General features: G+C 38.2%; 1 protein-coding gene and 1 long non-coding RNA gene across 10 annotated transcripts in view; one reads left to right on the forward strand and one right to left on the reverse strand.

Moving 5' to 3' along the window:
* Window positions 1-27145, reverse strand: part of RAPGEF2 (Rap guanine nucleotide exchange factor 2) — a 253639-nt gene that overhangs the window by 177489 nt on the left and 49005 nt on the right. For 8 of the 9 annotated variants that reach the window (XM_007084219.3, XM_015538435.2, XM_015538436.2 and 5 more), the window contains one exon: window positions 2116-2186. In XM_007084219.3, the coding sequence (XP_007084281.1) occupies window positions 2116-2186 (71 nt within the window). Of the gene's footprint in view, window positions 1-2115; window positions 2187-3468; window positions 3772-27145 lie in introns of those variants that run through there. The other variant, XM_042983675.1, reaches the window with a different exon arrangement.
* Window positions 4003-25755, forward strand: LOC122237932. The gene is made up of 4 exons (XR_006216708.1): window positions 4003-4196; window positions 19139-19237; window positions 20601-20740; window positions 25545-25755. It is a non-coding gene; the product is annotated as an uncharacterized LOC122237932 (long non-coding RNA).

Here is a 27145-nt window from a genome sequence, read left to right on the forward strand (position 1 = left end):
AACACAATTAACTGCATGCCAATTAACCCTCAGAATCACTTTATTGCCTACAAATGGATAGGCCACAAAATGCATAAAGCTGAAGCTTTCAGATAAATGAGAGCCCCTCCCATCCCTCATAGAAGACTAATGTTCTATTAGCCAATACTGAATATACAAACTTTCAAAATCTTGACGAAGAGCTGTTTTTCTTCCTAAAATTGGACAACTCTGTATTATGTGGAAGTCTTAACTGTTCTCTGTTAATCCCAGGAATAAAACTTGTATTTATAAAATTCAAAGAAATTAAAATATCTAAATAAGATCTATTTTTCCTAGAAATGGTAGCTATTATAAAACAGTTTATCTAAGTCAGTGGGTTTATCTGTACCTCTTTTGTTGTTGTTGTTATTAACCATGCTGGTATCCTGATCTCGTTCTAAAAAAGGACTTAAGTTAAATTCAGTTGATGTTTCCCATAAATATCAGAAACAAATGGCTTTTCAACATAAGCAGAATAAAACAAACATCTTAAAGCTCCTTCCCTGTAAGTTCGTGCCAACAAACAAAACTGTACAGTCCCCAAAACAGACCTTCTAAGGTGTCAATAGGCTAAATTATACCACTGAACTAATCAGTTCTTTCTAACCAAAATCTTCCTTTGAAACAGTGGAAGATTGATAGTTCTAAAGCTGGGTGATGGGTTTATGGGGCTTCAATGTACTATTTACTTTTCTAATTTTGAGAATTTCCATAAGAAGTATTAAAGTTTTCTTTATTCTATTACACAGAGTTCCTGTTACCTACATAATTTTATAACCACATACTATAGACACATAATCAATATGTGTAAATATTATTTAAATATTATCCATGTGTGTACACATGGGAATGTGCCACTTATATTTGCTTATCAATTGCATTTAATTAAATAGACAGCACTATGACTTTTTCCTAGGATAGTTGTCATCAAAAAAACACAAAATGAAAGTTAGACACTTTAGAAATTATTCTTGCTCTAATCTGAGCCATCTTCTAAATTCCCAATGGTTTTACCCTTTCCAATAAAACTTGAATTTTTAAACACCTAACCTGCAATCTACTTTAATTTAAATGATTTTCATTAAAAATTAAATTTTAGAAGTATTCAATCCTCTTGACACTTTTTTCAATTAACAACTAAATATGAAATTGACATGCTTGCAAATTAATTAGTATTTAAACAGTAAGAGGAAAATACATAGAAGTATTCCCTTAATAACTAAAAACTGCTGGTACCAAAACTAGCTATAGTTGGAGCAAACAAAACCTTTTCACATGTCCTAGCTAGTGTTTACGTACAATCCAGCTTCCCAAGGTCCTTGATTTTCTGTTCCAGTTAAGGCAAAATCACTAGGTTATATGTTTTTGATCTTTTAATATAGCCCAGGTAACCATAAACGAGGTTACTGTAGCACTGCACAATAGTACCAATAAAATGTTTATGTGTTTCCAAAAAAGGGCAGTCAACTTAATGCAATAAATATATTACATACAAAGACCTAATAATAACATAACGAACCTAATCATTCTGTGAATGGTTAAAAACATGCTGCTTTCTTATGTACCTGAACGCTAACAAGATCATTTGCCAGGACAGCAAACAACATTCCTTTTGGGGGATTCACCAAGTGGGGTTTATTCCCTTTGGATAAGAGGAGCAGGGAGTGGGATACAGAGGAAGAAAGGATATCACTATGGCAGAAATGAAAGAAAATTATTATGTGGATATAAACTTACAAGGCCAAGTATAAATGTTAGATCAAGCAGAGTTTTCTTAAGTTATCTTTTTTTAAAAAAATTTTTTTAATGTTTATATTTATTTTTGAGACAGAGAGCATGAGCAGGGGAGGGTCAGAGAGAGAGGGAGACACAGAATCCAAAGCAGGCTCCAGGTTCTGAGCTGTCAGCACGGATCCCGGTGCGGGGCTCAAACTTGTCCACCGCAAGATCATGATCTGAGATGACGCCGGATGTTTAACCAACTGAGCCAGCCAGGTGTCCCTCATAAGTTATCTTTAATCCTGCTTCCTAACCATAATAAATGATCATTTAAAATTCCCACATCCCATTAGGAGTAATTGTAAAATGACTTACCTAAGTTGGTGTTCTCTCAAGTTTGATAAGGCTTCCATACCATGTAAATAGGAATATACTATTTCCAGATCCTGTATGAAAAGAAGGACAGAAATTATTAAACTTGTCAGGAAAAAGAGGCTTCTAAATTAAATCACTATATTTACAGTCCAAATTAAAAAAGAACTTTTTTGTTAATGCAAGTTTTCTTAGACATTAAAAATAATATTATCAAGAGAAAAGCTGAATCACACAAATGTCATCCATTCATCAACCACCTTTGGGATATATACAAGGGTATTAAAATATAAAATAAATTGGCTTAAACTTATGAAAACAAATTCCCTAAAATTATTCTTCATCACTTATTTTCTGCCTTTTACATCAAAATATCAAATAAAGAGCACAGATATTTGCGAATATTGTGATTAATCATTCTTAGTCAATACAAAAATCAATGCATGTTATTTCACGACTACACTTTATTTTTTTTTTTTAATTTTTTTTTTTAACGTTTATTTATTTTTGAGACAGAGAGAGACAGAGCATGAACGGGGGAGGGTCAGAGAGAGGGAGACACAGAATCTGAAACAGGCTCCAGGCTCTGAGCTGTCAGCACAGAGCCCGACGCGGGGCTCGAACTCACGGACCATGAGATCATGACCTGAGCCGAAGTCAGACGCTTAACCGACCGAGCCACCCAGGTGCCCCTCACAACTACACTTTAAAATGAGCATAAATTTGGGGTGCCTGGGTGCTCAATCAGTTAAGCACCTGACTTTGGCTCAGGTCATGATCTCATAGTTTATGAGTTTGAGCCCCATGGGCTCTGTGCTGAGAGCTCACAGCCTGGAAACTGGGTCAGATTTTGTGCCTCCCTCTCTCTCTGCCCCTCCCCTGCTCTCCCTCTGCCTGTCTGTCTCTCTCTCTCTCAAAAATAAACATTAAAAAAATGTTTAAGTGAGCATGAATTCAATTTATTTTCAATTCTTACCACAATGACATTTCTTTTATATATAGAAATATTTAAGTTTAAATATTTTCTTTAAAAAGGAGGGAGATGTCTTATTTTTCTCAATCATACTATAATACTTAGGAAAAAGATTCAAAGTTATTCATGAAAGTTCAGAACAGGTAAATTCAAAATCCCATTTATATTCATTTGGATGATAAGGTAGCAAGTTATTAGTATTTCAAGACTCTAATATCTATAACATCTAGGATCACACAGTTTGTGATATAAAGGGTATGAAGAGGTATTCACTCCTCTCTTATATCTTAGTTAAAATCTAAAACAAAAGTATTTTAAGAAACTTATAAAATTATCCTTTTTTGTCTTAAAGTAAGAGCTCTATTGAGATGGAATTCACATACTTTTTTTTTCCTCCCCAGGAGGCAACAGCTGTGCTGGGTCACTGCACACAATGCAGTGGAGGCCATGTGTACGATCCTCCCCTGCCCTCTGGACTCGTACCCACTGTCCCCTCCTCACTCCAGAGGGAAGGAGCAACAGGAAGTGGCTATGGGTGGGCAGGTTCAGAACCCAAGAGAGCAGGGTTGGTGGGCAGGGAGTGGGGGTCTGCTGCCCTCCTCTGACAGGGCAGCTGGGTAAACTATAACTCAAAATTTGCCATTTTTTAAAGTTTTATTTAAGTAACCTCTACACCCAATGTGGGTCTCAAACTCAAAACCCCGAGATCAAGAGTCACATGCTCTTCCAGGTAAGCCAGCCAGGTGACCCTCAAAATGCATCATTTTAAAGCGAGTAATTTGGTGGTTTGTATATAATCATCACTAATTTCAGAACACTTCAACACCCCCAAAAAGCAACTCTATACCCATGAACAGTCATTCGCCATTTCCCCTACCCCCAACTCCTGGCAACCACTAATCTACTTTGTTTCTATGGATTTGACTATTATGAACATTTCACATAAATAGAATCTAACAATGGAATGTTAGATTGTGACTGGCTTCTTTCACTTAGCACAGTATTTACAAGGTTCACTTATGTTGTAAACATGTATCACTGCTCTCCTTTGTATTGCCAAATAATATTCCATTGTGGAGATATATCGTATTATTTATCCATTCATCAGTTGGTGAGTATTTGGATTTTTTCTGCTTCATGGATGCAATTAACAATGCTGTTATGAGCTTTCATGTGTAAGTTTTTGTTTAAACACCTGTTTTCAGTTCTCATGGGTATACATACGCTTATGAGTGGAACCGTTGGCTCATATGGTAACTCTACATTTAGCTTTTTAAGAAAGTGTCAAATTGTTTTTCTTAAATGGCTGCATCATTTATAATTCCATCAGCAATGTATAAGGGCTCCAATTTCTCCACATACATCATTGTCAACACTTGTTATTGTGTGTCTTTTTAACTTTAGCCCTCCTATTTGGAGTGTTATCTAATTGTGGTGTTGATTTGCGTTTCCCTAATGACTAAGGATGCTGAGCATTTTTCATGTGTTTTTTGCTCATTTATATAACTTATTTGGATAAATATTCAATTTCTCTGTTCAATTTTTGGTTGGATTGTCTTTTTATTATTGAATTTTAAGAATTCTTTGTATCCTAGATAGAAGGCCTTTATCACAGATGTAATTTGCAAATATTTTCTCCCATTCTACAGGCTTTGTATTTTTTCATTTTCTTAGATGGTGCTTTTATATTTAAGTTTATTTATTTTGAGAGAGAAAGAAAGGAAAGAAGGAAAGAAGAAGGAAGGAAGGAAGGAAGGAAGGAAGGAAGGAAGGAAGGAAGGAAGGAAAGAAAGACAGAAAGAAAGAAAGAAAGAAAGAAAGAAAGAAAGAAAGAAAGAAAGAAAGAAAGAAAGAGAAAGAAAGAGATTGGGAGTGCACAGTATATGAGCAGGGGAGGAACAGAGAGAGAGGATCCCACGCAGGCTCTGCGCTGTCAGCATGGGGCTCAAACCCACAAACCAGAGCTGAAACCAAGAGTCAGACGCCTAACTAACTGAGCCACCCAGGTGCCCCTAGATGGTGCCTTTAGAAGCACAAAGTTGGGGCGCCTGGGTGGCTCAGTCGGTTAAGCGTCCGACTTCAGCTCAGGTCACGATCTCGCGGTCCGTGAGTTCAAGCCCCGCGTCGGGCTCTGGGCTGATGGTTCAGAGCCTGGAGCCTGCTTCGGATTCTGTGTCTCCCTCTCTCTCTGCCCCCCCCCTCCCCATTCATGCTCTGTTTCTCTCTGTCTCAAAAATAAATAAACGTTAAAAAAAAAAAATTGAGAAGCACAAAGTTAATTAATTTTAATGAAGTCCAATTTATCTATTTTTTCTTTTGTTGCCTATGCTTTTAGAGTCATATGTAATAGGGCGCCTGGGTGGCTCAGTCAGTTAGCGTCCCACTTCAGCTCAGGTCACGATCCCACAGCTCATGAGTTCGAGCCCCATGTCAGGTTCTGTGCTGACAGCTCAGAGCCTGGAGCCTGCTTCAGGTCCTGTGACTGACTCACTCTCTCTCTCTCTCTCTCTCTCTCTCTCTCTCTCTCTGCCCCTCCCCTGCTCATGCTCTGTCTCTCTCTCTCTCTCCCAAAAATAAACATTAAAAACTTTTTTGAAAAAGAGTTCTATGTAAGAAACCATTACTTATTCCAAGGTCACAAAGATTTACTAATACATTTTCTTCTAAGAGTTCTTACATCCACGATTCATTTCTGAGTTATTTTTTGCATTTGAGTTAAGTATCCAACTTTGTTCTTTGGCATGTGGATATCCATCTGTCCCACTACCCTGTGTGGAAAAGACTATTCACTCCCCCATCAAATTGTATTAGTACCTTTGTTAAAGATCAATTGACCACAAATACAAGTGCTTGTGGACTCTCAGTTTTATTCCATCGGTCCATATGTCTATCTTTATGCCAGAACCACACTGTCTTGTTTATGTGGCTCTGTAGTAAGTTTTGTAGCAACTTTTAAAATCAGAAATTATCAGGGTTCCAACCTTTTTCTCCTTTTTTCAAGATTGTTTGGCCTTGTTTGGGTGTCTTGCATTTCCATATGAATTTTAGAATCATTTGTCAATCCACAAAAAAAAAAAAAACCTTTTTTTTTTTAATCTGCTGAAATTGTAAGAAGGATTGTGTCGAGTCTGTAGGTCAGTTAAGGTAGTACTGCCACCTTAACAGTATTGAGTCTCCCAATCCATGACAGGGATGTTTCGCCATATACATAGGTCTTTCTTAATTTCTTTCCACAATGTTTTTTACTTTTCAGTATTCAAGTCTTGTGCTACTTTGGTTCGATTCAATCCTCTCTTTTAATTAAGAAAAAATTTCTGTAGCCTTAGGAATACCTTTCAGAACAATTCAAAACTATATGTGCAGTTAAATTTCATATATTAAAAGCACAGATAAGGGACAGTGATAACAACTAGAGAAGAAACTCAGAAACTTGAAGAGGATACTAAGGAAGTTTTTGGCCTAAAATATTTTATTGCAATCCTTAAAACAATACTGTGATATGGGGGGGTGGGGGGTGGGGGGGGGGCGGGGGAAGGGGAGAAATAATCTTACTGATAACTTTAAATTGTCACCATTTAAATTGTCACATCATCTAGTTAACAAAGTTTGCATTCCTTGAGAGCTTGTTTGGAGGTTCTAGCAGGGGAGCGCAGCTACTCGTATACCCTTGACGAAAGAACGCTCCTCCTCTATCGGGAAGGTCGTCCTCTTCCAGAGCACGCAGCTTCAGGAGGGATGCACTTGGAGCGGTGAGGGAGGAAGGGGATGCCCGCTTAGCCTGCCAGACCAGTGGAATCAACCCTGGCGATCAATGGGGTGACAGATGTCGCAGCCAGATCACCCTCACATCCCAAAGTTTGCATTCCTAAAGCTAATAAATTCCTTCTTCAGATGCAATCAGACTCCAATCATAATATTCTATTTGCATATAGGGAAAAATCAATAAAAAATGCCCTGATGAGTTTCTTTAATATCTATAGTAAAAGGTCTTTCTGAGCAATCCTAAAAAGTTCATTCTATTTTAGATATTATAAATATATGTGCTACTTGCAGTCATTGAATAGTACAGAAAGACTCCCCCTGCCCCCCCCCCATTTCCGAAGAGCTTATATTCTGAATCTAATAGTAAAGTCTTACATATTTTTCACTGAAGTACCTATCAACCTTGGGTTAGGACCTGTCCAAGCCATAAAACACTCTTGTCTAAAAAGCAAACAGACAAGACTATTCACATTCACTTAACAATCATCAAGCAAATAAATTTACAATGACAAAAAAAAAAATGTATATTGGGAAAGCAGCAGAAAGAAATACCTTTTTTTTTTTTAAGCTGAAGAAGGAAGAAGTCTAGAAGAAACATGATAGAAGCAAGAATTTGGAAGCTTAGAAATAGAATGGAGGGGGAAAACAGCCTTAAGCCTTAAAAGATAATAGGTCTTGAATAACTGAGTCTCTTCTTCAAACCAAGCAAAATCAAAGTAAAAGAACATATCCCTTAATGAAAGGGCATTTTATTAATCTGTTGCTTTTCAACATTGTAGTTTCATAGTTGTGCAGGGGTCACATTCCTGAATAAGTTATGTCACACCCATTACATGTGTCAGTAATGCAACAACTTTTGAGTATGAATGTATAACCTCTATGACTATGCAAAATATATTTAAGAACAATAACTACCACATTATTTAAGGCAATATGTATAATTATAACCTGCAAATTAAATAAGATACCTTATTAGTTAATAAAATTGTAGAGAACAGTGATGTATGCTCACCTATAAGTCACTGACATAAGTAAATGGATCAGAAAGTTGTTACTTAGCCTGAATAGAAAACTCTGAGTGTGAAGGAAAAGGACTGCATTATATCACCACCTCATGACCAAATAAAAAAGTATTTCTCTTTCTGTATGTATGTCACTGCATAAATAAAACATTTGCAGCTCACATAATCATGATGCTTTCTGGGGAGTAAGTTGAAACGTGTCACTCAAGCAATACACAATCAGGGAATCCTATGCAACTGTTTCATGTGAGGATTTCAGATATGTAACGAGCCTATAAACTTCTTGAATTGAATTCAATTCTTGAAATGAATACGATTATGTCCAGAGTTTCTTCTATTATTCTTAAAATAAACCATCTCAAAAGAAACTTGTTTTAAATGGTTTATGCCACAAGGAGCTGATAAACTCAAGGAGCAGACATCATTATTATACATGAAGCTGTTAAATGGAAGGCAGTATTATCTAGCTTGAATTAGAGGACTCTACAGATACATTCTATCTAAACTTGAGATCTCTTCATTGTAACTAACAGAAGGAATGGTAAGAAATGATGTCTAGATGGCAGGCAACAATCAAGTCAATGTGATGTTTCACTGTGCAATATGGACACAACCATCACAGATTTGGGTAGGTAGGAAAAGCAGAAAAGATTTGGAAAAGGCATCAGGAATACTCTGCTCTTGGACTCTGAGGAATGAAACACTGACTAGAGATGAACAAAAGAAATACAAATGGAAGCAAGGACTATGGTTAAATTTTTCTTCAATACAGGGTCCAGCAGCCAAACATTAGGCTTACCGATGATCAGGGATTGCAAGTAAGGTAAATAACACTGAAAGATAAAAACGAAGACAAGCTCTCTTATTTTCTCCTAGAAGCAAAATGGACTGAGCAATATTTTGAAATAAGCAAATATGGCCTTCTGAATCTTCCCAGGCAGTTTTTTCTACCATATCTACAGGTGTCCAATGATCTCACGTTACCCCAAACCCCATTCTGAAGCATCAATACTCTGGTCTAAAAATTAAAGGCCTAAAATTAAAATTAAATCTGAACACAAATGCAATGGGAGTGATTGGTGGGGGCGCTTGAATCTTCTGTGGGGAACTGTCTGCCTCCATTTGCATCTTCATAGTCCAAACAAATCTGTAAATGGTATGAGATTTCAGGCAGCACAACCAAGAGAAATTAAAAATACCAGCAAAGTAGGGGAAGAAGATATGGAGGGTCATGAGAGGCCAAGTGAAGCAACCCAGCTCTGCCCAGAATCTACCTCCACCCCTTCCTTGCCCCTAGAGGTCACCCCTAAGGGCTCTGCCTTCACGTTTCACCTGTAAATTTTAACCCTCATTTCCCCTTTAATAGTTGGCCTTTACTAAAATAATCTATGAATTGGCATGGGATTGCCTTTAGCCAGCAAAGAAACAAAAAGACAAAAGGGCGAGGTGCTGAGGAAGATTAGCTCAACGTGAAATCTGCAACGTCAGTGAAAACCAGACGTGCTTGCTGCATCACAGAGTAAGGGCTTTCTCCTAAGATAAACAAGGAAATGTATGGCCTTCAGGGAATTATATTCTTGGATTATACATTCCTTTCTCTATGCAAACAGACATTCACAGAATGAAGTTATGTTTCAACAAACTCGACTACAGAAAAACAAATGCTGGAGCATTAAATCACCGAAAGTATTCCAAGTGACATTTCTGTGAGCAAACCACACTATGCAAACTGAGAACTCCCCAAATGCACCTCCTGAGACCAATAAAATCCACGTGACTATTACTATTTTAAAGGACCCTTAAAACATGTAAGCTATTTTTTCCCCAAAATTTTTCTAGTCTTGAATACAAACAGGATGATACTGCTCTAACCAGGAAGCAGCATTTTTTGGAACAATAAACCTTTCCTTCTACCCTAGGAAGGACATCCTTTTTTCAAAAATAGATGCTATTTGAAAGCAGATTCAGCAAGTGTAAAACCACAGTAGCCCATAGACAAGAACTGACAGATCGACTGAAATGCAGTGTTCCATGAAAAGAAACAAATAAACTTTTGCCCCAAACATAAACCATGTATCAAAACCCAAAAGCATTCTAATTGTTCACAACCTAACCTACCCTCTTGTTCAGAGTCTATAAACACAACACAGGCCTAGTAGGAAAGAAGTCCGAGGGAAAGTTTTCTGCATCTTGGGGTCCTTTTCTAATTTCTCCTTAGAGACGCATTCAGAATATAATCAGCCTCACAGCAAATTGATAATCCAATTAAAACTAGCTTTTAATTTCACTTGTTCACCGGCATCAGGGATTTGCCAACAACTTAAAATATATTTTAATACAATCTTTGGAGATCTGAGAGAACTATTCTACCTCCTTTCCCACAGTCCTCCTCCTCTCCTCTAGAGATTCTTTGCAAACAATGAAGGGAAGGGGGTTGGTGGTATTTTGCACAGCACTATGAAAAAACGTATGCAACTTTTTCCTTTAAAATGAGTTGTATATATGTTTTATATATGAAGCTATGTATTTAATTTTTTAAGTACTCTCTCCACCCAACAAGAGGCTCGAACTCACAACCCCGATATCAAGAGTTGAAAGCTCCACTGACTGAGCCAGCCAGGCATCCAGACTTCCCAGGAAGCTGTGTGTTTAAACGATAATCAGCAGGGTAGTCAAAGGGTATAACCTTCCAGTTACAAGATAAATTAAACAACAACAACAACAGTAAGGTTGATTCCTTTAAAAAGGCTGTATCTCAATCATCAAAGAAACTAAGGCAAAGATTGTGCTACAGTTAAGCACGTCTATGGAGATCCGAGTAGTAAATGCCTCCAGATTTAAACACAGACAGAAAGAGAAAGGAGTACCTTGCTAAGTGACATCAGTCTGAGGACCAGAAAATATACGGATACCGATTATCCTCCCTTGCAAAGGCAAAAAGGTCATTTATCCTCATAGGCCAAAGTTCACCAGTGAGGAATTTGAGAGCTATGTCTTGAACATTATTTGTAATAACGTTAAAAGCTAGACTATTCAAGGCTCCAACTCGTGTGCACAGCCACATGGGAGAGAGGGCAGGAAGGCGGGAAGGCTGCAAGTCTCACTGTGTCTGCTGACACGGCAGTGAAGCTAAAAAGCTTCATTTGGCAGTTTCTCAATCTTTGCACACTAAAATATATAAAACTGTCTAAGAAGAGGGGCGACTGGATGGCTCAGGTCATGATCTCACGATCTGTGGGTTCAAGCCCTGCATCGGGCTCTCTACGGTCAGCACAGAGCCTGCTTTGGATCCTCTGTCTCCCGCTATCTCTGTCCCTTCCCCACTGACACTCTTTCTCTCCCTCTGTCAAAAATAAATAAACATTAAAAAAAAAAAAAAAAAAAAAAAAAAAACCTGGGGCACCTGGGTGGCTCAGTTGGTTAAGCATCTGACTTCGGCTCCGGTCATGATCTCACAGTTTGTGAATTCGAGCCCCACATCGGGCTCTATGCTGTCAGCTCTGAGCCTGCTTCAGATCCTCTGTCTCCCACTATCTCTGCCCCTCCCCCACTTGCTCTCTCTCTCCCGCTCTCAAAAATAAACATTAAAGACAAAAACTATCTAAAAAGGATTACAGAAAGAACATATGTCAAATGGAGCATAGTTCACATCCTCATGCCCATCACTCTCAAGATGTGCGACCCTGGGTATGTTACAGAGACTATATTTGAGAAACAAAGTACATAATATCTACTTGGTGAGGCTGTATGGCTAAAATGATATGTAATTTCAAAACAACACTTGGCATATAGAGACCCTTGGAAAATGGTAGCTGATTTTATTAACTATGATTTTATTAACTATGATCTGAAAAAAGCACACAGTAACTACAAGAATATAAACTAAAAATATTCCTGAAATGTGTGTGTGTGTGTGTGTATATATATATATATATATATCAGAATTTTTACAAATTAATGCATCCTTTTCATATGTGAGTATCTCTATCCAAAAAAATCAAAATAAATAAAATGAACTATTTATAAAACATATAAAGCATCCCTTAAATTGTCTGCTTTATAAATCCTGATTTTTATATCAGGTTTGGTGGGCAGAAGATGCCTATTATCTCTAGAGAATCCACCTGTGCACTAATCCTACCATGTCACATTCAAACTTGCTCCTTCCAAAGCTCCCCAGGACGGCTTCTGAATAAAACTCAAACCCCAACATCTCTTGCACCCTTTCCAAAAAAAAATGACCAACAATCTTTGGGTCCCTCAAAAAGCCCCTCAAAACACACACTCCTTTTCCTCTCACCCTAGTGAAAAACATGTCTCCGAGACCCCATTTTGCACAGGCAGTGTGAGCTTCCTTTCTGAGCCACTGAAGTTCTTACTGCCTGTGTCACTCACGTGTGGCCCTTCACCTGTGCTCTGTGCAGCCACTTTACTTTCAAGGGTTTACATTTTATCTCAATTAGAGAATAAACACCTTGAACAAGGTCACTGTTCTCTTTTATTACATCTTTTGTCTCATCTGTGTCAAGCAACAGACTGTGGCTGCACTAGATGCAAAGAAAGGAAAGGGCAACCTTCCTGTGGGGGTGGTGCTATTAGAGACCCTAAAGTGAATATTCCTGAGAATAATGGCGAAAAAAGGAAAGGGAGAAAATGTGTTTTCAATCTTGATGTTCAGAGCTATGGGAAACTCCGATCTGTATAGTCTGAAACAATTCTGTAAATGGCCACAAGGTGGCAGACCACACCAACAGTCCTTTCCCACGACTGGAAATCTCCGTCCTTGGTCTCAAGTGCATTTTCATTAACATATACTTAACAGAAAGGAGTGTTTAAAGCATTCCTTAAGATCATCTGAGAAAATATGCCAAGTCCTTTCTCCTCATGCCTCTAATGAAAAGGGGAGGGGAGGGGAGGGAAGTCTACCAGCATGCCTATCAAAATCATTTAAGTCCTGGGTGGCTGAGTTGGTTAAGCATGGACTTCGGCTGAGGTCAAGATCTCACAGTCTGTGATTTCAAAACCCACGTCAGGCTCTGTTCTGACAGCTCAGATTCTGTGTTTCCCTCTCTCTCTGCCCCGTCTCTCTCTCTCTCTTTCTGTCAAAAATAAATAAACATTAAAAAAAAATCATTTAATTCCAATCATCCCTAGCATCTTATTTTAAAGCAGCTTCCCAGTCCCACACATCATAGTAAAGCAACAGAGGGACACCTGGGTGGATCAGTGGGTTAAGCATCTGACTCCTGATTTCAGCTCAGGTAGGATCCAGCCCTGTGACAGGCTCCACGCAGACAGCCTAGACCCTACTTGGGATTCTCTCTCTCTGCCCCTCCCCTAAATTCTCTCTCTCAAAATACATAACCTAAAAAAAAGTGGGGGGGGGGGGAGAGCATTTAAAACAAAAATGTCAAATCACAACACTGCTGAGATGTTTTGTGCTATTCAAGCCCTTCATATCCCAGAGTTACACCATCACATACTTCAGGAACATGTAGGAAAAAAAAATCCATGGTGGAGTATACGATTTTCAGTAAAATTCTTAAATATGTTATTAAATAGCAATTTCAACATCAAATCATATGACGGCTGTTTCTGGGCCTACTAATTTATACCTGAAAGGAAACAATCTCCCAGAATTGTAGTTGTATTCAAATTCACATGTTAAAACCCAGGGAAATTATATTCCTGTCATCTTTGACATGGCCTGGATATACTTCTCCAGCTTCAGGTTCCTCAGCACTGTAACTTTACCAGATGCGTGCATAAGGAATTCTGGAAGTAAAAGGTACAGATTCAAGCTCTTCTGTTTGTCTAGAATTTCCTCAGGTGTTTTCCCCTGCAGAAAGATCACTTACACCTTGAAAAAAAAGAGTTTTTGAACAGTTGCTAAATTTGAGACAAAAGTAGTTATAAAGTCACGGCCTCCTGAAGTAACCATGACAATGTACAAGACAGACATCTAGGTTCAACGAAACACACCCTTGTCACCCCATGGCTCCTCTACTTCAAGCTGGTGCAGGAGCCTCAAGAGCAGGTGTTTCAGGGGAGAAGGTAGAAAAGTTGAAGAAGGTAGAAAGTACTTTGTAAATTCTAAGAGACAGAGGAAGGAGGGTCGCATCTTATCCTCATGCTGCAAGAGTCTCTTACTGAAGACAATGCACGCAGAGTTAAAAGACAAGCAACAACAGACATCACAAGGCAGCTTTTCCAATTACTACAAGAGCAGCGTGATGTAGAACAACTGAGAACACATACTGCACCCTGTGTTCACTGTCGTATCACACGGTGAAAAACACCCATGGCGACAATTAAGTTTCATTTGTGAAGATTAAGATTTCTCATTAGAAAAGTCAACAATTTAGTTGTAACCAAAAACTCATCTTGTGCACAAGTGAGAAAAATATCAAGTGTCTAAACCAGTCCACAATTCCTGTTTTCAAGAGTCTGTATAAATATTTCCCCTTCAGAACAATGCATTACCACCAAGTCCATAGCTTCCCAGAATTCACATCTCCTAGGCAGCAGAAACAAAATATATCTTCATTTTCAAGTAACTATCTTACTTTAATTTCTCAGAGTGCAAAATTTTGTAGTCAAATTTGAATCTCACATGTACAGATTAACACACTAGAAAATGATTTGCAGTAAATTTACTGCTAGCCTGATTTTTGCTCTCCATGATCAAGCTAGCAGGCAGTGAATGACTACCTTTTAAGTTACCATTTAAACATTTGATTAAGTGTAACAACAAAGGTCAATCAGCTGTACACAGCAAGGGTGTGCATGCGGGCACACACACACCCCGCTCTAATAAAATGGTTCCTGGACTATCTTTCATTTCCATTTAAAAAAAAATTAACTAGGGGCGCCTGGGTGGCACAGTCAGTTAAGTGACCAACTCTTGATCTCTGCTCAGGTCAGGATCTCATGGTTCATGAGTTCCAGCCCCATTATCAGGCTCTGCGCTGACAGTGCAGGAACCAGCTTGGGATTCAGTCTCTCCTATCTGCCCCTCCCCTGCTTGTGCTCTCTTTCTCGCTCTCTCAAAACAAATAAATAAACTTAAAAAAAAAAAAAATCAACCAAATATACTCCCTCCTCCCCAACTCTCCTCTAACAATACACTTAAAAGCTACAGCGTGGTGTTCAACTCATCTCCCACAGACAGTCTGGCTCTGGTAAACCCTGTAGAAACCTTCGGAGAGTCAGGGTGGGCAGAGGGAAGTTGACATACACCACTCCACTGAACATAAACTCTGCAACAAGGAGCCCCAGAGTCTACAAAATTCACCCTCAGGACACCTCAAGTTTCAAATACCAACTTAATTCCAGAGGCTCAACTAACAGTACTTAGTTTGAATCATTCACTATACAAATGTCAATATTCCTACAGCAGTAGAGTTTGACAGTCCTAACATAATAAAAGCAAAGCAGAACAGGTCACTGAGGACACAGGCTCTTTATTGCCTCTTAGCAGAAAGGAAGAGCTTCTGAATGGAAGCAAGTTTAAATATAGAAAACTTCACTGCTGCCATTTTTCTAGGACAAAAGACAAAAATAATTTGACATCTGTTTTTCCCATCTTGAATGTTTTACTGAGGAGGCAACCACCAATATTATGCTGTTTCTCAAACTTTTCTATTTCTCAAGAGGACAGGAGAAACAAATGAGAATTCTACATATGTAATTAGAGTCTTCTAACTTTGTTAGTCAGAAATTAACTAAATACTAAAAAAATGTTAGGTACTGCTCAAAGTTCAGATCTGTCCATAAAAGGTAAGGTGGCAGGAAGGGGGGGGGGAGTTTTAGGGGTGGCAGTGGCAGTTACAGAAAAAGAACTATATTATTCAGATACAGAAAAGAATTAGAAACATATAAATATGTATATTATACATTGTACACACATTAATATAAAACTTGAATCAAGGGCTCCACTAAAAAAGATAGCATGTCATGCTTTCTGAAGCATCCCACCTTTCAATCATGTTTTGGACTCTGATGCTAAAATCTAACATCTTTACTTATCCTACTACAATTGTTTTACCTTCCCCAATCGTACAGGATGTACATGCATGCATGCACGACAGGTTAAATTTGTGCATGTGTACATTTGACTTGTATGGTGGACTCCATGATATTCATAAACGAATAAATTTGGCCTCCACAACAGCAATACTCTGACATCAACACACACACACACACACACACACACACACACACACACACCCCTGAAGACACGGGGGCATCGTTACCCAGATTCTCCAGAAATCAGAAGGATGCAAAGATCTCTTCTGTTGCAACAGTGACCGTCCCGTGTAGTCAATTATTGCAGACAAGCCATCACAACCAGAAAGGAAGATGAGAAGGAAAGGTGGGAAGGTGGCTCCCAGCTCCACATTTCCTAAAATACATGTTCGCAATTTAAACGCTGTGCCACTTGAGCCAGTGTTATGAAGGGTTTCTCCACCAGCCACTGCATCCTAGAACTAGCGGATCCATGTAGGAAGAAGGAAGAGGAAGCTGTACAATTTCCCTTTCCTGGTAAAGGACAAATTTCAAAGAACAGTGAGAGGGTTCCAAATGTAGGTCCACAGGAAATTTTTGCCAAGTGAGTGGCAAGATGAGAAAATAAGGACAATGTAGTGGGACTCTTAATGAGTTAAATACATTCAATTTAAAAAGTTCTCCTTTATGTTAGGGACTCTCTTTATGTTAGGACCATAACTATATACATATAGTTATGTATATATATACATATGTGTGTATATATATGTGTATATATGTGTGTGTGTGTAATTTTTTTTCTTCTTTCTTTGACATTAAATAATCTAAGGCCAGGGTGCTGCAATGGAAGAGACATTAGTAATTCTCCAAAATTTGTCAGGCTACAAAGACCACCTGGCAACATACTTAAAATAGCATTTTAGGTGTTGCTTTTGTCTTACTTAGACAATTTCTGGATTTAAAGTAAAATACAATGTTGTAACACTCTAATAGTAGACAGTCAAAGAGGAACAGCTGGATGTGAAAAGTAACAGATATTAAATACACCTCATATTCTTTGTAATACAAATGAAGACTTGTACTTCGCCCAAACTTCAACACGGGTTGAGGGTAGGGAGGATCCCAAATCTGTTTAGACGGCACCCCTTCCCTTCATTCACAGTTCCCAGGTATTGTCGGTATTGAATGTCCTCTTGGAGAACAGAGACTAGAACAGCACAACTCTGGTCCTCAAAGACACTGAGTCTGTTAACACCGATAAAAACATCCTCACAAATAGCTACAAAGCATAACAGAAATTCAGTTGTAAGTCATAGGTGTCAGAAGACGCGTTTTCTTACTCCCAAATTCAACAAATGCTTTCCGTCACTCTACCATTGCTGCCACGCAGTATCAGAACTTCTGAACCACATCACATATTTTCTTCTCCCGTAGGCTCTTGATCCTCAAACTACATACTGAGAATTAATTAGGTGGCTCAGTCAGTTAGGCATCTGACTTTTGATTTCGGCTCAGGTCATGATCTCATGGTTCATGGGATGGGGCCCAGTGGGATCTTATTTAAAAAAAAAAAAAAAAAAAATTCTTTAAAATAAGAGAATGAATTATACCAAAAATCTTAAATATCTAGAACCTCACTCCTTCACTTGACAAATTGTTATTGAGTACCTGTTATGAATAAGGAAAGGTGACTGGATCCCATTTTTAAGTTTATTTATTTTGAGTGAGAGAGTGCACAAGGAGGGGAGAGGGAGAGAGAGAATCCCAAGTAGGCCCCATGCTGTCAGCACAGAGCCTGATGTAAGGCTCAAACCCACCAACCCTGTGATCATGACCTGAGCCAAAATCAAGAGTCAGATACTAACATTTATCATCAAGTCCTTTTACCATTACAGAAAGAGTATCATTTCCAAAGGGTATGCTTATTGAGTTACTTAAATTTATTACAGCTCAATAATAAAATATTCAGTAATGCCTTAAAAGTACAAATAAATTTAACATGACTCTGGGGATAAAACCCAACTCACCAGCTATGCTAAACATGTGTGGGGCCCTGCCTTCCACTGCCCTGCACCTAGTCTGCTGTCTGTCGAAGCCAAGTGCCATCTGTAATGAACTGAGAAGAAAAAAACAAGGGAAAACCAAGGACATAATCACTTCCTCTCTAGTCACTGGCCACTCACCGTTATTCATAGACATGGTCTAGCTATTGAATGTATTCATAAGGTCTGTGTGCTTTAAGAATATCTGTATGCACATTCTTTTGAATATTATCATTAGTAGTACTTTAGGGAGATTTGGCTTTTGAAAACATCCAACATTTACCCAGAACTAAGCCTAGTGAACAAGTTGATTATTTGAGCCCAAGCAAGCTCAAAAATAACATGCAATTTATGAAGTAAAGAGGTAGTAACTTCCTTGTAGGATTCACTAAGCAACTCTGATAATAACACCAAGTTACAGTCTAAAAATGTTTTGAACGACAGTAAAAAGGTTTTTATAAAAACTGTATTACTTGGAAAAGTAACAAATTTTAAAAATAATACTTTTTTAGACAGATAAGCCCCTGCCTTATTTTAAATTTGACTTCATTATAGCTGACCCTTTTTTGGTAGAAAAAAAGTTAATACATCAAAATCAAATAACATAATTATGGAAATAAATCTATATTACCATCACTTGTACTTATGTGTCATTTAACCCTCCTTAACTCTAAAATATATGGCAGGTAACACTAACTGTTCTATTTCTTATTCTTCTGGAATCAACACATTGCTTCATTCATGAAAGTAAATATTAGATGCCATTGAAACAATCCACATGTAACCTGTCCAAACTGTTACTTCATCATGGCAGTGAGGATTCTACCAAACACACAGGAATTGCCCAGGAGGCCAGCTACCTTAAGAATAAAAAATTCTGTGCAAGAAATGTGAAATTCACAAAAAAGTGTGGTAGACCAGTAAACCCTTCCTCTTAACCCTACTACCACCATCACCCAAACACTCATGTTCATCCTGCCCTTAGTATTAGTATCCTGAGCAAAAATTAAATTTTTACAAATCAAAAAAGAACAGAACACACACACACACACACACACACACACACACACACACACAGGAGTACTTTTTCTTCATCACCTTTTTTGTCTTTTCTAAAATTGGTAAGTCATTCAAGCATAAAAAAAAAAAAACCAGCACACACCCAGATTTTTAAACTCTTAACATTGTTTTCTCTGTATCATTTTCCATTCTTTCCTTAGAAATGAACAAGTTTCCCACCTTGGAAAATCTTCACCTAACCCTTCCTAAGTCCTCTACAGCAACAGCTCTGTTTCTTAGCCAAGACTGTGGAATGAGAGGTACACCCCTTTTGTCCATTTTCTCAACTATCCAGTTATTGTATAACCTTTTGGAATCTGATCTTTGCCCTTAAGTTGACTGAAAGTCATTTCTCCAAGATCACCAATAATCTGGCTAAACCAAATTAATTTTCTCTTTTCCCCTGTGGGGAGCACTGTTGTAGATGCTAAGGATGCACTAGTATACAAAGCAGACAAAACCCCCAGTTCTTGTGGATATTACAGTCTAGTGGGACAGAAGAAATTGCATAAGCAAAGTGTAAAAACTGTTGGTAGTGATAAGCAAGAAGAAGAAAACATAACAAAGGGAAGGAGAGGATGAAGTGTCATGAAAGGTGGCCCGTGCTGATCACTCCCTCCCCCTTGGGTCTTCCCTGGCCCCCCTCCAGGGGCTCTGCAAGCTGCACCAAGTCTCTTCAAGGTGACTACTCAGAGGCTGGTCTCTGAACCTCATCCTTCTTAAAAGGTCCTTTCACTTAGAAATCACATCTGCTCCCAGCCTACCTTTACAAATGACCACAATCACCAGCTGATTAGTTACCATTCCAAGCTGCTGGAGCACTGCTCAAAACAGTAACTAAAATCCACACTAAATTTCCCCTACCTAAACCTTTCAATTCTTCTTCTTCTGCCACTGGTATACGTGCCCCAGCTGCTCCAGGGAAAACCCTGGGAAGTTCTCCCCAATCTAGAGCCGCTACCCGTAGCACCTCTTTTCTCCTTTGTCACACATTTAGTTTTTTCCAATCGAGGTAAGTCCCTTGTCATACTTTGTTTTTTGTTGTTGTTGTTGTTGTTTTCATTCTATTTTCAATGGCATGGACAGTTTCAGGCCATCCCCCTTTCATCATGCTTATCATAAGGCACTCAAACAGTTGTTTAGGCTGTCCTGCTCCCCTGGTGAAAAGCTTCCATCGATCACCAAATTTCAGGCATATCACATCTGCATTCAGTGCTGCTACACTCTGTACCCGAGGTCCTGTCCCAGCCTTCTCCCACTCTTCCTCTGCTCCAACCTCTACTCGGATGGCTCTTCTGCCCAGCAGCATGCCGTGCAAGATGCATGCCTCCTTCTGCCTGCACATGTCCAATGCCCAATCCATCCTGATGGGCATCGCAGCTCACGTCCTCTGGGAAGCCTTTTCAGACCACTCTTACCGCTCTACCTTTCCCTAATATCCTATATATTTATTAATCCATCATTCATAAGTAACTTACCATATGTTCGTTTGTATTGTTGGTATTTTTTAACATATATATGAAATAACTGTGGGAACAAGTCAATACAGGCAATACTCAATAAAGACCGTATACTCCCAGAGAGGTACCATGTCTTATACTTCTTTATCCCTATAATCCTTAGGAAATGTCTAGAATTACTGAAATCCAGAATCTGAGTGGCAGAGGGCTCTACACCTAGTAGTTACACTAAATTTTGTAGTTTAACTATTCCTGAGACAGAGAGAGATCAACAGTGATCACACTAAGATCCCAATGCAGAAGGTAAGTAAGAAAGTGTGTCTGGTCGCTATTACCTAAAAATAAATATGTCTTTCCTCTAGAAGCACTCACCCCTCTCACCCAGCAGCCCTCCACCTCCACCACACCTCACTGCCTGAGCTTCTAAAGGGGTTGTTTGGTTTTAATTTATGTCTCTGCTCTCTTCCTTACCTCTTTAGAGCCCTAATCCACGTTTGGCCAGTTCCCACTTCCTGATTATTTTTTTCTTCAATTCTTTTGGTTTTTCTCTTTAATCCCATGATTTTTTTTTCAAATCTAACACAATATCCATGGTTTACACAGTTTAAGTGTCTGACATGCTGAAATAGAAATACCTGTGCTTCTACTCACTCTGACATGAATTCTTCACTAATGATAACTTGAGTTTGAAAACCCTTAGGCAAAGCGAGGATACACTAAATTCTATTCATGTATACACACATAATATATAGAAAATCATCGCCAAACCCAGATTTGAACTGTATGTTTTCCTCTAAGTTAAAAACATACTGATTTTAAAATAGCAGTGGTACCAGGAAGAATTAGAACTTTGTACCAGGTGGCCTGTTCTAAATGTTCTCATCGAGGCAACACTACTTTAAACAAGACTCCTTTATAAGTCATCATTTAATTAATATCCAAGTACCTTGAGAACCAATAATAGTTCAACAAACCAGCTGGAAATCCAATATCAGATATAATTACTCACAGCTGGCTTTATTCAACTGATGTCATATTAAATAAACTTATCCCACAGACCTTTTCCCCTCCCCCCGCCAGGAAAAAAAAATTCCTTCAAGAAACATAGAAGGCTCTTTGTGTTGAGTTGTCTTATTTTTTTTAAGCTTGCAGAATATATTCCAATATTAAAGATTTTCAGCAAGAGCACATAGTAATAACGATTTTCAGTAGAGCACATTGTTATTTTTTGTACTATTCTCTGTGCTTGCAATACTTCAGATCCTGGGAGCTTTGTTTTCCTTAAGACTAATATAAAAATACAATGAACATCTGTATTTTTATCTGGCATTCAGTTTAATGTTTCGATATCAAGCTCTGTCTGTAATTTTTGTAGAGATGTCATGTCTCAACAGCTTAGTAATATGAATTATCAAACAAAAATATTGGTTTCAAACCTACTATTTTTAAGACAATATTTAAAACGTTTTACTATATTGTACTACTCATGGTGTATGAAGAGTAACTTCTTTATAAACAATAACTACTACCCATTATATTCCAGGCATTAGGCTGGATGTTCTATACCTATTGTCTCTAATTTCCGTAACTCCCATCTTCCAGTAGGGATAAATACCTACTAATCAGCTATCTGTTCTGGAATAATATGGCACAAATTTGAAAACAAAACAAAAATTAAGCACTCTACACAGCTCAGCAAAGTGGTGCCCAAGTCACCAGAAATGCTTCCTATCTGAAGAGGTGTTTGCAAGTAAGAGGGTAGCAAGTAACAAAAGATTATACTTTCATCTTACAGTTATTATCTGTAGTTATATATATAGTCAGTGCCTACATTATGGCATGAAACCTATTTACTTCTTCCCTCCCCGAGTACTCTGTCTGGAAATAATACTACAAGGAATGACAGAAGAGACTACTGAAATGCATTTTGTAATATGCCTCGCAGGGTAGCACAGTGGGTAGGAGACTGAGCTCTGGTACCAGGCTGAGTTAAAACCCACAGCTCGGCCATGTGCATGTTTTGAACTATGGACAGAGTAACTTACTCTGAGAGCCCGTTTCATTTGAAAAATGGTGGTGAATGCTCAACCCATAAGGCTGTTGTGAGGATTAAATGAGATAATGCCAGCAAAACCCTCAGGGGCTATTTTGATAGTTGAGAGGTATAATGTACAGATATAGACAGAATATATGTGGGTTCTCTCCTCCAGGTTCATTAATATTTACAACAACCCAAATTTTAAGTGTAAAGATTTAAAAGTATGCTTCCCAGGAGGTTGAAAACTATTTTCTAATAACAATTACAACAGTTATCAAAGATGAATTTTTTCAATATAAAGACTCCCAGATTTTCAACAAACATTTTGAAATGTGTCAGAGACACATATAATGAGCAGAATGGAAACCTTAAGTTTGTTGCATGTAGGCTTCTGAGGTTTCTCTCCAGAATTTTAAAATGTGTGCTTTAAAAACTTATGAAAGTTCAGAATATATTGGGGAGATAATCTAAATTACTATCTCTCTCAAAAAACAAGTCTTAATTGCCTCAATTAAGCAACCATTGTATTTCTGAAAGGTATTGCCTTCTTGATTTATTCATCAAACCTGACCACACACCAGGGATCAAATTTAACATGTATGAAGATAAGCAATTATCTATGGCTAAGATTAACAAATTATCACAATTGACATCACAATCAAAATCATTTCTTTAATTCAAAAGAACACTTTCATGAAACAAAAACTACAAGGGAACTACAAATTATATATGATGCAAACTTCTGAAAACATAATTTAACTATTTTAAAAGAAAACTACCTCCAAATAGTTAAGATTTAACCACCTGCTTTCTAAACCCAGCATCACAAAATAAATTCATTATAATATTCAATTTTACTAATAATTTTTTACAAAATTCAACTTCACTAACAACTTTTAATTCATATTAAGCAATCTTTTTTTAAAAAATTTTTAAGTGCATTTATCTGGAGAGAGACAGAGACTGCATGAGTGGGGGAGGGTAAAGGAGGTGGCGGGGGGGGGGGGGGGGGGGGAATCCCAAGCAGGATCCACGCTGTCAGCACAGAGCTCGATACGGGGCTCAAATCAATGAACCAAGAGTTAGATGCTCAACCAGCTGAGCCACCCAGGCACCCCTGAGCAATCAATTTCTAAGAAGTTAACACATGTATCTTAAAATGTTTAGAATGCAGGGGGTCACCTGTGGGGCTGTCTGTCAAGTGTCCAACTCTTGATTTTGGCTCAGGGCAAGATCCCAAGGTTGTGGGATCAAGCCCCAAGTCAGGCTCCACACTGAGCCTGGAGCCTGCTTAGGATTCTCTCTCTTTCCCTTTGTCCCTCTCCCCTGCTCACTCGCTCAATCTCTCCCACATAAAAAGTGTTTAAAATGCTACACAACAATCCAATTTTATGATTATATCCAAGATTTTTTTAACCATATACATGAAACAAGGTCCTCAATCAAATTGTTACCCTTTTTTTTCCCTCTCCTCATGATTTTCTCCAGGGTAATAACATTACCTATTCAAAAACACTTATGTATTCAAAACTTATAAAGAAATTTAATTTCTAATTAGTTCCAAATACGTAATCACAAGGAATTAGCAGAAAACAAAAAGTATGCCATAGGAGACATTATTGAAGAAATTGTTGCAATTTTTTAAATAATTTTTTAATGTTTATTTTAAAGAGAGAGAGAGAGACAGAGACAGAGACAGAGACAGAGACAGTGAGCAGGGGAGGGGCAGAGAGAGGGGGAGACTCAGAATCTGAAGCAGGTTCCAGGCTCTGAGCTGTCAGCACAGAGCCCAATGCTGGGCTGGAACTCCTGAACTGTAAGATCATGACCTGAGCCAAAGCTGGAGGCTTAACTGACTGAGCCACCCAAGTGCCCCAGAAATTGTTGCAATATTTTTAACTTTTAACTCTCAATATGGATAAGTAAACTCCACTTGAATATTAATTCCTGCCTTGTACCTGAAAAGTTTTATTGTGAAAAGAGAAAAAGGAGATGATTTACCAGACTGCATAGATAGAGCCTGCATTACAAATTCACTTAAATCAAGTCTACTTCTTTTTGGACCCAGTACTTTAAAGCACAGACTAGCAAGGATGCCTGGGTGGCTCAGTTAGCTAAGCATCTGACTTTGGCTCAGGTGAGTTGTGAGTTCGAGCCCCACATCGGGCTCTACGCTGACAGTGAGGAGCCTGCTTCTCTCTCTTATCTCCCTCCCTCTCTCTTCCCCTCCCTCACGCTTGCATGTGCACAGGCTCTCTTTCTCAACAATAAGTAAACAAAAAATAAATAAATAAAGCACAGACTGGCATGTTGTTAGCATGTTTTCATCCATGTTGTTTGTTGCACATAGAAAAAGGTAAACTGCATACTGCATTAACTTAAGGATGTAACCAACTCTAGTCTAAGCTCTCTGGGCTTCAATGCAGTTGATCTGAAGTAGACTTTCTTCACATGTGTGCTACTGAAATAAATTAAATGAACACCCTGTAGCCATAGTCCCAACACCATCAAGGATATTCCTGTCTTAAGAGGGGGACTTTAAAATCAAAGAGGATGTTTGAGGCTTTGTTCCACCATTTACCTTGAGCAAGTTCCTCAATTTTCCTCATCCATAAAATGAGGATAAAAATAGAAGTATGTTCTTCATTGGGTTTGAGATGATTAAACTTGCTTAAATATTAGCTATCATTAAGATCTCATATAGAAGCATGATTATCAGTTATTGACAGGAAGTAGCAAGGAAGAATCAATTGGTAAAAGGTACATTTCATAGGATAAATAACAAGTTAGACGTGTCCATCTATGGTATACCAGACATAACAAAAGACTTTTTTATAAAGTCTTTTACACAACTAGAATGCTAACATAAAGCTGAACAAAGACAGTTTCTTGATGAAAACCTATTAAACTAAAAAATAATGTGAGTGTCCAATTAATATGACTCCAATGCCACATTTCATACTTAGATAATAGAGTTAAAATGGATGCTCTTCTTGACAGATTAATAAAAGCTGGGTTGGAGGGACAGCGATAATGCCTGTGTTGTAACTGTCTTGCCTTTTTCCACAGGAGCATTCACCTGATGATCTGAGGGCAAGACTCTCCGTGTCTCCTAAGAAAAAGGATACAGCTGTTTCCATCTGTAAGTGGGGCACTGCTCTACAAGTTGACAACACTACTGTTCACACAGCCAATTAAAATTCTTTCCACACTGCTAATGAAGAGTTCCAGTTGCAGAGTTTTAAAATTCGGCTAATTAAAACAAAAAAAAAAAAACAAACAAAAAAAAAAGGAGCAAAACTATTTAAGCCACAAGGAAGTACCTGACAAAAGAGAAAAAAAAAAAAAAAAAAAACCCACAGAAAGTAATGAATGGGTTGATAAATAAATGGGTGGTTCCACTATGGCCTAGCCAATGTACATATCCTTTCTAAATAACAGACCACTGAAATTTTGAAGTCTGGAAAATATAATGCTTCAAATTTAACTTGCCATAATATATACAAAAATAATTTTACAGTGGTCAAACTTGATTCTGAACTATGTTTTTATCGACCTCTTGGACAACAATAACACTATGCTTAGTTTTCTTGGAAATACCATAGACTGACCCCATTACAAGTCCCACAATCAAAAGAAAATTCTCTGCAGATTCAGGCAACACATTTTTCTCAAGAGACTAATAATGACGCCTTGCCACTTTTGCCATATGGTGGAATCTGAACTTAGGAATTCTTACTCGTAGAGTGAAAGGAGGAGGATGCAAAATATAAACAGCTGCATGATCCAGAAGGACAAAGGCTGAAGGAGACTCTGCAAATAGACACTGCCAATGACAAGAGGTGGCAGAGGACAACAATTAAGAGAACACATTTTGGCATCAGAACCCAGCCACAATCCTGACTTTGCTATTTACTGCTGGGAGATACGGGAGAGTTACTTCACACTACTGAACTTAAAATTCACCATCCATAAACTGAGAATAATATCTACACTCTATAGAGCTGCTGTGAAAATCAAGATAATGTATATTAAGCACTTACTCACTGGTTATTATACAAGCTATTGCTATTATTTCAAATTTAAGGGGGAAAAGGATTGGCCAGAGACTCCATGATGCCAACCAAGACTGAAACTTGAGGAAGGGATTCCAGCAAGGTGGCCGGTGACAGTTTTGGCTTCCTTCAAGTTTTCAGATCCTATTTAGCAAGTACTATTAGTAAAAATTGAATAAAATTGTACAAAATGAGCAAACTGAGAAGACTTAGTTTTGTGTGCTTTTCCTTCCTTTTTTTTTTTTTTTTTTTTTTGAGGGGGGTGGGCAGAGAGAATCTTAGACAGGCTCCACGCACAGTGTGCCCAGAGCCCCACTCCAGGCTCCATCTCATGAACTGAACCATGAGATCATGACCTGAGCTGAAATCAAGAGTCAGATGATTCACTGACTGAGGCACCGAGACACCCATCGTCTGATAATCTTTTAAGTGTTGTCAATAAAGATGGTTTAGGTATTGCTCCCGTGGAAGACTGGCGATTAACCAGATAATCCTAAAGTCCTTCCAGACCCGGGACACAAGAAAGAGAACCAAAGGACAGTCTCACATGCCTTCCTTTGCTCTTTGTTCAAATATAATCTACATCTGTATCTATATTTATACCTAAGTAATAGT

This window comes from Panthera tigris, chromosome B1 (genome assembly GCF_018350195.1).
Source record: "Panthera tigris isolate Pti1 chromosome B1, P.tigris_Pti1_mat1.1, whole genome shotgun sequence".
In the NCBI taxonomy this organism is placed as follows: domain Eukaryota; kingdom Metazoa; phylum Chordata; class Mammalia; order Carnivora; family Felidae; genus Panthera; species Panthera tigris.